The 12,334-nt window shown below is 43.6% G+C and overlaps 1 protein-coding gene across 1 annotated transcript in view; it reads right to left on the reverse strand.

The window, feature by feature from the left end:
- The window catches only part of LOC126412614 (leucine-rich repeat-containing protein 24-like), a 214,800-nt gene that overhangs the window by 137,344 nt on the left and 65,122 nt on the right, over positions 1 to 12,334 (reverse strand). The window contains exon 4 of the mRNA XM_050082281.1: positions 4,964 to 5,236. Coding sequence (XP_049938238.1) covers positions 4,964 to 5,236 — 273 coding nt within the window. The remainder of the gene's footprint in view (positions 1 to 4,963; positions 5,237 to 12,334) is intronic.

Here is a 12,334-nt window from a genome sequence, read left to right on the forward strand (position 1 = left end):
GACATAGTACTTGCAGTGGATCCTTATGTAATTCGTAATTCCTGTGTGATAGATGGCTGCCTATTACACATTATGACTCTCTTCAACTGTCGGCGGTCTCTGTCAGTCACGTGCCGTCACGTTTCCACTTCACTATCACATTGGAAACAGTGGACCTAGGGATGTTTAGGAGAGTGGAATTCTCTCGTACAGACGTATGGCACGAGTGACACCCAATCACCTGACCACCTTCGAAGTCCGTGAGTTCCGCGGAGCGCCCCATTCTGCTCTCACACGACGTCTAGTGACTTCCTAGGTCGGCAGGACGTGGCCGCAAAATGCACTTAATAAGAAAAACGTGTGTTTTTGGAGGTGTCCGGATACCTTTGATCACAAAGTGTAAGTACATTTTTGTTGCTATGCACAGGGGTTGGACAAAAAAATTGAAAGACCGCGAGATATGCATGCTTGAACACAGATGCAAATGCTAGCCAAGCGTGCATGTTTGGCTGTTATATTTGACCACGAATGGCACCTGAGCAATGTCCTCGATAAATTTCAAATGTCACTTGTGGTCGGAATACCAATCTGCGTAGCTGAGAGTGCACTATGTCGGAGCTAAGAGAATTCCAACGTGGGAAAGTTTTGTACGCTCGTACGGTGGATGCTTCCGTAACGAAGCTAGCCGATGGGTTTCGTGTTTCTAGCGGCACCGTCTCAAAAATCTGCACTGCACACAAGGACAGCGGAGAAACATCATCCGTTAAGCCACAACGCGGTTAGTGAAGAATACTGTGACGAAACTTAAGTGGACAGCTGCAAAAGCTACTGCAGAGATAAATGTCGCTCTAGTGTACTCTGTCACCACCAAAATAGCACGAAGGACGTACATAAGCAGAGAGTGTCAGGGTGGAGCTGAAATTCCAAAACCAAGCGTCAGTCACGTAAATGCCCGTAACAGAGAAACTTGGTGCCGAAACCATAAATCCTGGAATATGGAGCAATGGAAGAAAATTGCTTGGTCGGATGAGTTTTGTTTCACACTCTTCTGGGCTTGTTTCTGACTCCATCCCGAGAGTGAAATATGGCGGGGGTTCGATAAGAATTTTGGTAGCCATATCGTGTACACCACGGGCCACATGGTGGCTCTGTAAGGTTGCATTACTGCTAAGTATTACGTGACCATTTTGGCTAATCATTGCCATCCATTGGTACAATATTTGTTCGCCAGTGGTAATGCTGTATCCCAAAACGACAGGACCCCTGTTAACACAGCTCGTATTGTCCACGACTGCTTATATAAGCACGAGGATGAATGTTCTCATCTCCACGGGCCACCAGAGTCACCTGGTCTCAATACTACTTGGAATTTGTGGTAGACTTTGGAGAGAAGGGTGCATGATCGCTATCCACGTCCGTCATAGTTACCTGAACTTTTGTCCGCTGCTCGTGGTCTTGCGCTAGCGTTCCTGCTTCCCACGCATGGGGTCCCGGGTTCGATTCCCGGCGGGGTTAGGGATTTTCTCTGCCTCCAGTGGACTGGGTGTTGTGTGTCTTTCATCATCATTTCATCCTCATTCACTCGCAATTCGCCGTAGTGGTGTTAAAGAACTCGTGGAGCGGCGGCCGATCCGCCCCGCGAGGGGTCTCCCGGCCACCAATGCCATACGCTCATTATTATTATTACCTGAACTTTTCACTATTTATAGGAGGAATGGTATAAGATTCCCTTGAAAACCATACAGGATCCGTGGTTATCCATGCTGATACGGCTGGAAGCTGTTTTGAATGATAATGGATTTCCTCTACAGTATTAGGTATTGTAACATGTTGTGGTTTTGGTGTTTCCGAATAACAGGTAGTTACAATTAAACTTTCCCTATTTCACACGTTTTAACATGGAAACTAATTACCGTACAAGTGCCAAACTTGGTAGCATTAATGTCAAAGACATGAGGTAGAGAAATAATATAGAGTCAATTCAATTGAAACTCTTTTAATGTGCTGCTTCGGTACATCATACCACCACATACCGGTAGCATTACTGCTAAGAAAGGGGTGCAAAATGGCATCAGTGACCAGAAGAGGCTGAAAGCGCAGGTTTGCATTCTTCACAGCAGAACGAAGAATGCCCGCAGGTATGCTGGATACCTCTCCTGATAAGCTGCGCTTTAGATCAGCACATGTATGAATGTTCCCCTGGTAAACACTGTCCTTCATGCACCCTCACAACCAGAAATCACAGTGAGTCAGATCAGGTGATTGTGCCGGCCAAGCATTTGGAAACGATCGGCTGATAATTCAAAGCGAAATTAAGGTGGAAGAGGAGCAATATGTGCCGGAAGATGGAAAGGGATTCACCATCTTGGAAGCAGAAGTAGAAAAAGTGCTGAAGGCATGAAGAATAGGAAGGCATGTGGAATTGATGATTCGCAGCAGAACTGTTGAAGAGTCTGGAAACAAGGCAAGAAAAGAAATAGTCTACCTCTGTACCGAGATAAGGCGAATGGCCTGAGGACTTCCTTGCAACAGCTGTGATACCAATAGAGAAAAAGAGAAACACTAAAAAATGTGAAGAGCATAGGACCATCAATCTAATTTCTCATGCAGCTGAAGTCCTGCTGAGAGTGTTGAATAGAAGTCTAGATGTCAAGCTGGATATAGGGATCGCAGAGGAGCAGTTCGGATTTAGAAGAGGAAAAGGAACAAGATACGCTATTGGCCTGTTAAGAACTATAGGGGAAAGATCTATGGAAAAAGGTAGAGAAATCTTTACTGTTTTTATAGATTTAGAAAAGGCTTTTGACAGAGTTCAGTGGAACAAGTTGATGGATATTTTGAAGAGGAAAAGAGTAGATTGGAGATAGAGACGACTGATACAGAATCTATATTTACACCAGAAGGTAAGGATAAGGATTGGAAATGCAATGTCAGAAGGAAGCAGTATTGGACGAGGTGTTAAGGTTGTTGCCTTTCCCCACTGTTGATTAACGCATACTTTGAAGAGATTTTTGCGAAACGCTTAGATGGGAAAAGAGGAATATGTATTGGTGGACAGAGAATAGAATGTATAATATTTGCTCATGACATGGTATTAAAGCCAGAAAGTGAGCGTACAATGAATAACATGTTGAAAGATCTGAATGAAGCTTGTGTGGAATATGGGATGCAAATAAACACAGTAAAAACAAACAGTATGGTCATCAGACGCAGACTGTCCAATATTAAAATAGGACAATCTACCATTAGCCAAGTAAGTGCGTAATAACTGAAGGCTTGAGATGTCACCCGGAGGTGAAAACTCGACTTTCCAGAGCGAAGGAGGCATTCAACAGGAAGATGAGACTCTTGTGTGGAAAATTAGATAAAGGTCTAAGGAAAAGGCTTAGAAAATGTTTTGTCTGGTGTTTCGCACTATATGGGGCAGAAACATGGACGCTCAGACGAGAGGATGAAAAAAAGGTTTGAAGGATTTGAGATGTGGATATGGAGGAGAATGGAGAGAATAAGCTGGATGGAAAGAGTGAGTAATGAAAGAGTACTGGAAAGTATTGATGAGAGAAGATGTCTGCTGAAGTTTGTAAGAGAAAGAAAAAAGAACTGGTTTTGACATTCATTGAGAAGGGAGTGCTTGCTAGCAGATGTTTGGAAGGGTTGGTTTGAGGGAGAAGACAGGGAGTAGCAAGGAGATACAAGATGATAGACGACGTAAAGGGAAGAGGAAATTATGCCGACCTGAAGACGATGGCAGAATACCAGACAGCCTTGAGAACTACCTTGTGAAAACCTGCCTTTTGGCAGAACACTGATGATGATGGTGGCTGATAATTCGATCGTTCCCATATGTGTTTCGGAGAAGCAGGTGAACTTCAAGAGCAGTGTGGGATGAGGCCCCATCTTGCATGAAAATTGTGGAGTTCAATGAGTGGCTCTGTTCTAGGGAGTGTATGACACGCTGGCGAAGCATATTGCAGTAACACCGGCCAGTAACTATGCATGTGTTTGGTCCTTGAGCGCCAACATGTTCAAAAAAGAATGGGCGAACGATGAACGTAGCCGTGAAGCCACACCATACGGTGATACGTTCACCATTCAGAGGAACTTCATGCTCAGTGACTGGAGCTGAAGATCCCCACACTTGGCTATTCTGTGCGTTCACCTCACCCGACAGAGAAAAATGAATTTCGTCTGTCCACAGGATGATCCACGGCCAGCCCTCTTCAACTTCAATCCTTGTGAGAAAGTGAAGAGCTAAGTCAACAAGTCGTTGTGCGTCCTGTGGTCCAAGCTGCTGTACGATTTGGATCTTTTACGGATACCATTTGAGAATGATTTGGAGCGTCTTCCGTACAGAGGACCACGGGATAATCAGCTGTCTGACACAGCACGCGCACTGCCTTACGATCGGGAACTGCGCGCAGCTCTGTATGCCATAGCAAAAGCAAATTCATCAACCACCTGTGGTGCTATCGGTAGTCGACCTCTTTTGCGGAGCGACGCCCAGTTTTCCAGCTAATTCCAACTTCTTCGTCATGCTGCGCACAGCATGTGGAGAAAGACGATCCGTTTCAGCGGGCGATATTTTCGAAGTGCAGCTGCAGCATTATTGTTTTTTGATAATAGAGCTTCACTAATAATGCCATGCTCCTTTTGTCGAAGCTCATGTTGAGACGTCAAAAAGTGCACTGCAACTGGTCAGATGAGACTATGAATTACAATGACTGATCATGGCACCTGGTGGACATGGTTGGAATTGGAGGGTGACGCTGTGACGCTTGGTAATCGTGCACCCCATACACTAGAAATTAATGCTACCGAGTTCGGTACTCGTATAGTAATTTCTTTCCGTGCTATGACGTGTTAAATAGGGTAAGCTTAATTATAACCACCCGGTATGTTTCCATCTACAGTGTTTGATTCATTCTTGGCGCTGCACATTTTACATTAGCGTAAAGGCTCGGACCTTCCCGTGCCGCAGCCCTACCTGCGGCAGCAGCAGTGACGCGTTGCCCGAGGCGCGGCCACGGATGTTGGTGGCGACGCAGGCGTAGTCCCCGGCGTCGGCCTCGGACACGTTGTAGAGGCTGAGGCTGTACCAGCGGCCGCGGCCGTCGGCGTCCGCCTCCTCCTCCAGCTGCGGCACCGCCTCCGGGCCAGAGGCGTTGCCCGCCCCCAGCGCGCGCCCGTTCACCAGCCACACCAGCGTCGGCTCCGGGTCGCCCGTCACGTGGCACCGGAACGTCACGTTGCCGCCCAGCTGCAACGGCACGGGGCTCCGGTCAGCTGGCAGTGCCCTGGGAGTATTCTGCGAGCTTACAGGGTCAACATTCGAGGGAATAAGCCCTCTTAGAACTGCAAAAGTACATTAGGCTATCATTACTAATCGAAGACTACGGTAGTTTTCCTAGCAGTCTTCGTCAGTTAAGGTCGTATCCGTACATTAGGTGTGTTGCATACCTATCGGGCGTTACCCCATTTCGATTTTTTTGTTCTCATCTGTGATCAGTATGTTATTAGATTCCAAGCAGTGAACCGTCTAGAAAACGAGTGAGGATAAACTGTATAAAGGAACACGTAACTTTCGCAACAGTGTTGTCAGACAGTTATCCTCCTGTCTGTTATTCAAGAATAAACAATACTTATAGCAAATTGAAGGGTTAATTCGGGTTTTGTAGAAATTAGTTGATTTTTAACGTGAAACAGAGAAACGTTGAAGTAAACATGTAGATAATAACAGATTTATTATATAGAGCTAGAAAAAGCAGTTTCCTGAAAGAAAGTAAAAATCAAAAAAAGGAAAACGTAAACATTTTGAACACCGTTTCAGTATTTGATGGAGTTTATATAAAACATGTTTCTGTATTTCATGAACAACTATTGCACTTACAAAGAATAACAAGGCACTGTTGTCGTTGATCATGAAGGACATTCTGTTGAGTACAAACTAACAACAATAATTCCTTAGGTTTGAAACTTCCTGGCAGATTAAAACTTTGTGCCGGACCGAGACTCGAACTCGGCACCTTTGTCTTTCGCGAGCAAGAGCTCCACCAACTGAGCTACCCAAGCACTACTCACGCTCCGTCCTCACAGCTTTACTTCTGCCAGTATCTCGTCTCCTACCTTCCAATCTTTACAGAAGCTCTCCTGCGAACCTCCTATATTCCATAGATTTGTTTTATGTTTTTTCATGTAAACAGCTTGCACCAAAAGTAATTGCTTTGGGTGCATAAGGTCCCAGACGTTACTCAGTCAACTGACTTTTGTCACTCATAAAACGCAATTTATATTTTTAAGGATATAGAATACACAATGGACTAACGCTCAACGATGTGTGGTTCTAACTATATGCATTACAAAGAAACAAAAACCAAAAAGAAGTCATCCGTTAACATTTTCTCTCTAGCACATTCATTTTTATTTCCTTACAAATGCTACCAACATTATCGATAATACTACCAGTTACTACTTCATTTATGTACTGTACGAAAACTACGTATTGATAAGGTGCAACGCTAAGTCCTCACTTTTGCTAAAAGTAACCGAGGAAGGTTATGGATCCAGTGTTTGCAAAAGCTACAAAACGATTCTGGTACCTACAGCGTTCATTTGGTGCAAGACTGAGACAATTTGTCCACGTATATAGACATTAACGCTCTAATGTTTCCCTCACTATATCTGCGACTGGAGCACGAAAGATCACAACGAAATATCCATTATAATATGAGGATCTTGTAGGGTGTATACAATGCCTGTCAGAAAAGCGAATCACCCAGAAGACATGGTCGGAAATAGCGGGCATGTTAGTGATCACAGTTGCAGTTCCCTGTGACAGGTAGAATTGACATCAGAATGCGTTAGTACTGTTCATTTCCACTATTGGTACAAGGCCTAATATGGTATGTAAGTGTCATGAACGGCGTCAGCATTTGAGTGATTACTTAGCAGCATATAAATGCCATGTATTTCTGTGAGACATCGTTATCAGTACCTTGAAACGAGGGACAGGTGTCTTACTGTGGGTTTCCAATTCCCTGATCGGTCGAAGAATGCAATATACATAATTTATACATAATTTTGGTGCATTCGGATGTGACGGTAGGCCGGTGTCTGACTGCTCGGGAATGTGCGGACAGATATATTCGACGTCAATGTTCCTGTCGACCACGTCTGACCACCATAAGGGATATAGCCGTCTTGTGAATCAATTAACTCCTTCAAATCTTCGTCCGCCATTAGAGAACTAGTAAGGGGTTTCCTGCAACATCCTGGTTATCCAGCACCAGCCGGACTAGTGATCCACCACGCCATGCGCAGACTACTGTTAACACGAAACACAAATCATTTGGAATGTAGCCGCTACTAGAAAGCGTGGACTGCTGAGGAAGAGTCTCGTATTATTTTGCACTATTCCAGATGACCAACGTCGGAGAGTATGGCGGCGACTTGAGGAGAGGTCCAATTCTTCCGATGCTTTGGACAATACAGGGGTCTCATTACTGGCATCACGATGTAAGGAATCATCAGCGATGACTACGGATCACAACTCATAGTCACTGATGGAATTCTGACTGCACAGCAGCACGTTACAATCGTTCTGCGTCCTCATGTCCTCATGCGACAGTAGCGTGGCGCCATTTCTCAACAAGACAATGCTTGTATACACATTGCTCGTCTCTCTAGGAACAGCCTGCCTGATGTTAAGATAGTCCTGTACCCAGTGAGATCCCCAGATCTGTAACCGATAGGTCATGTGACCAGCTACAACAGCTGTGTGGCAACTTTTCTCATGAGCGGATACAACGGCTGTCCGACACCTTCCACCACTGAATTAATACATACATCGAGGCCAGATGTGGTGGGACGTCATACTGACAAGTGCCGTTATACCGCCAACTTATTTGTAAATATTTATCGATTTTGTAATCTCTGCAAAACATCTCATACCCTCCCGAACCGTGAAGTTTAGTTTCGTTTTCTCCTTTCCTTCTACATGTTTTTTGTCAGACAGTGTATGTAGATGTGGATGGGGAACCTCTTCCAAGGTAACTATTACAGAAGCCACCATGTACCATTATTCACCGAGTGGGGCTGAGTACTGCTAAACTAGAGCGTGAAGCTTTACGTTGACAAATCCCAGTAATTATATGTAAACTTTATGTCGCAAAAACCACAGAAAGCACCACAGAAACCACAGGGAGCACTTATCTACTTATTTACTGTAAATAACTTCAGGTCTAAATAAGTTACGCAAATTAATTATGTGAAACGTACTTATTATTTGATAAATAATACTTCAGATGTATAGCAGCAGTCATCCTGTGGCTGCATTCCTTGCGTATCAATAATTAATCTTTATTTTGAGTACGCAAAGGTGATGTAAGTTTCATGTATTAGCTTTAGAACCATTTGCAATTAAATTAATATACATTAGTTAGGTCTCATGAGTTCTCATTTTAACAGTTCTCCTAACAGATATATGTTACATTAAATGTTTTAATGCTTTGTTGTTACAGCCAACGATCTATACGAGTTTAACAACTCGTAACATGGAGCCGTAATGGCCAAACACAATCAGTATTCTGCCATTTATCCATTTGAAATTTGCTTCAGCGTCCCTGAGATTGATTTCCACTCATTACGAAACGTTTTGTAAACTTGAATGCAAGCGCTGAACCTTAAATGATCTTGCCGCACTCTTGAAGCTATGATTCCGTTTCGCATGTAAATAACAGACACCTGCCCCGCAATACTAATGGCGGCTCATGGTAGTATTGAAAGGTATAATCTTCTACAAACTTTGTAGCATTTTTCTAGAAGTAAGTTTGGCCACTAAGGAAGATGCATCGTCCATCAACAATGACCGCTGCTCCAGTTAATTTTAATAGTTTTCTTTTCAGTGATTAATTTTAATTTCTATTTAAAGACAAATTTTCACTCATTAAGTAATCCTGCGTGAACAAACATGTCAATCGCAGGGGTACCGCTATTGAACGGACCGACATCTGAACCACAGAAACAAGAGCACAAACCACTTACAAACGGGACACTAGCAGGAAAGTGCCTAGCAGTGGTGTGGTAGCCAGAGCACGTCCCCTGGACACCGATTACATAAAGGTACAGTTTTGTGACGAATGAAAACAGCAAGGGAGAGCAACAGAGAAGGTGATAGGGAAAGATGAAGGAAAAGGTAGATGAGGAGGTGGAGAAGGAAGAGAGGACGGTAAGGAGACGGAGGAAGGGACGAAGAAGGAGGGAAAAATTGTCGTCTTCTAATGTGGAAGGGAACGGAAATGTGTCGGCGGAAACTACGAGCAGATTTGGATTAAGTTGTGTTAAGCACCCGTTTGTTAGACCTACATCAACCTGGCAGAGACACATTTTTTCTTCGTTTCGGCTGCAAGCTGGAGACACTGTCGTCGTGCAAAGTAAATCAGTACACGGAAATGTAAAGAGTATATTTACTTCTTTACTCCTTTCTTTTCTTTTATTTTTTATTTTTGCCTATTGTGACACTGCATTAATATACAGCGAATGAATGAAAAAACTGTATTACGATGACGTTCACCATATTTTCAACAGTACTGTATAACAGTTTTAAACATGTTACTTCTACTTAATTATCTCGAATTATTTAAGAAACAGGACACTCGCATTTACCTGTAACTTGTAACTTTAGACGGTTCGTTTAGTAATTGGAATCTTGCATACTTCTCGTTGAAACAGGTAATCCCAGAGTTCCTGTATCTATACTACTGTAGCCTAAGATACTCAAAAGTTAACGAAAAACATTCTCATTACGATTTTATGTTACTAAAGCATTCAGACAAAATGGCGGATGTGAGGATGACTGCGTTGACAATTAAACAAGAAATATGGGGAGCTTGGCAGACGGATGGGAGAGAGAAAATGGAACTTCATCTCGCGTGCTGGTTAACTTAGCTACGCCACTATCTACCATTTTATGACTTTGGCAGTAAATTACAATGGAAGATTATTATCTCTTTCCGAAAATCTTTCTTACAAAATTCACCGATTTTAAGACATGTAAATATCTACTTTTTTGTATAGCTATTCGCTCACTTATTATAATGTATGTTCATCGATCATAACGTGACAAACGCCTCTAATATTGTGTATTTTGAGCTCTGAATTATAAGTATACTCCTGTAACGCTGCAATAAACAGATAGCGCCTATAAGGTCATGTGACTTATAAAACAAAAGTTGTGAATTGGATAACTACACTACTAGCCATTAAAATTGCTACACCAAGAAGAAATGCAGATGATAAACCGGTATTCATTGTACAAATATGTTATACCAGAACTGACATGTGATTACATTTTCACACTGTTTGGGTGCATAGATCCTGAGAAATCAGTACCCAGAACAACCACCTCTGGCCGTAATAACGGCCTTGATACGCCTGGGCATTCAGTCAGTCAGAGCTTGGATGGCATGTACAGGTACAGCTGCCCATGCAGCTTCAACACAATTCCACAGTTCATCAAGAGTAGTGACTGGCGTATTGTGACGAGCTAATTGCTCGGCAACCATTGTCCAGACGTTTTTAATTGGTGAGAGATCCGTAGAATGTGCTGGCCAGGGCAGCAGTCGAATATTTTCTGGATCCAGAAAGGCCCGTACAGGACCTGCGACATGCGGTCGTGCATTATCCTGCTGTAATGTAGGGTTTCGAAGGGATCGAATGAAGGGTAGAGCCATGAGTCGTAACACATCTGAAATGTAACGTCCACTGTTCAAAGTGCCGTCAATGCAAACAAGAGGTGACCCAGACGTGTACCCAATGGCACCCCATACCATCACACGAGGTGATACGCCAGTATGGCGATGACGAATACACGCTTCCAATGTGCGTTCACCGCAGTGTCGCCAAACATGGATGCGATCATCATGCTGCTGTAAAGAGAACCTGGATTCATCCGAAAATATGACCTTTTGCCATTCGTGCACCCAGGTTCGTCGTTGAGTGCACCATCGCAGGCGCTCCGGTCTGTGATGCTATGTTAAGGGGAAACGTGATGGTACGCATTTCTCCTCCTTACACGAGGCATCATAACAACGTTTATCAGGCAACGCCGGTCAACTGCTGTTTTCGTATGAGAAATCGGCTGGAAACTTTCCTGATGTCAGCGCGTTGTAGGTGTCTCTACCTGCGCCAACCTTGTGTGAATGCTCTGAAAAGCTAATCATTTGCATTTGCATTCGCGTCTGTAGCACGTCATCTTCGTGGTGTAGCAATTTTAATGGCCAGTAGTGTATATGGGACATCTAAAGCTAAACGGAAATAGCTCAGTCATAAACGTAATTTTGGCATCATGCCTCACACAAATATAATTAGTAATAGTCGAAACCGGATTTCCAGCGTTACGCGAGCGATCGCCTTAACGTGCTGTGTGTGAACTGATTTAGAATACCGGAATCTAGCTCAAACCGATGCACTCTACGGCCGCCTTGAAACATCGCTCGCCAATGACGCATATGCTTACTGCACTTTGCACAATCAGAGGTAGAGACTGACTGCGGTGTTAGTTAAAAATATGAGTGCAGCTCAGCATCTGTACCATGACATTGCGGGCCCTATTTAGAACATATCTTTTTCCCTACTTTTGCCTCTTTTTGCCTGAGTGTACTTTAGACTAACAAGTGGCAACATATCTTGCGACCTCTGACCAACTGAATCTTTCTTATCGAACCAGCTTCCTCCTTCCATACACAAATGCCTGTAGCAGCTGAGAAGCAGCAAGCTAATTACTCCCTCTCTTTGGCCCATCACGTGTCTGTACCAAAGAGACATCGTGCACTTAGGCACATATGATTCCCGTTCTCCAACCATTATCTTATTTTGGTAAACCCGTTGCGTCTCCTCTTACTAAATTTTAAGCATTAATTAAATTCTTAGAAGGACCTTGACACGAAAAATGATCTCCGCGTAAATTGATGTTACGCCTCATTCGTTAGCAGATCTTTTGGAATGCGTCCCTTCGACTGTTTTCCTGAAACCAGCTTTGCAACCCATAGAGTTCATGTGTGGCACCGTGGGGCGGAACACCGGCCTAAAACAGCTGGACCAGCACAGAGCATTCCTGCCGCGGATGTGGATTTCAGCAGCAACTCTGTTTAAGACGCACTTGCCGTTCTTCCCTGCAGCCCTTAGTATTGTTAGAATTAGCAAGCGAACTCGACAAACAAATTACACATTTCGCCTCGCCACAGAAAGAAAAGAATTACGTAACAGTTGGTATTTAATTACGTGCATACTCTCATGTGTTTGTTTCGATTAGACTTAATTTAATCGTGTTATTAAAATTACTGGGTTACTAATTAGGGTA

The sequence above is a fragment of the Schistocerca serialis genome, chromosome 7 (genome assembly GCF_023864345.2).
Source record: "Schistocerca serialis cubense isolate TAMUIC-IGC-003099 chromosome 7, iqSchSeri2.2, whole genome shotgun sequence".
Lineage (NCBI taxonomy): Eukaryota > Metazoa > Arthropoda > Insecta > Orthoptera > Acrididae > Schistocerca > Schistocerca serialis.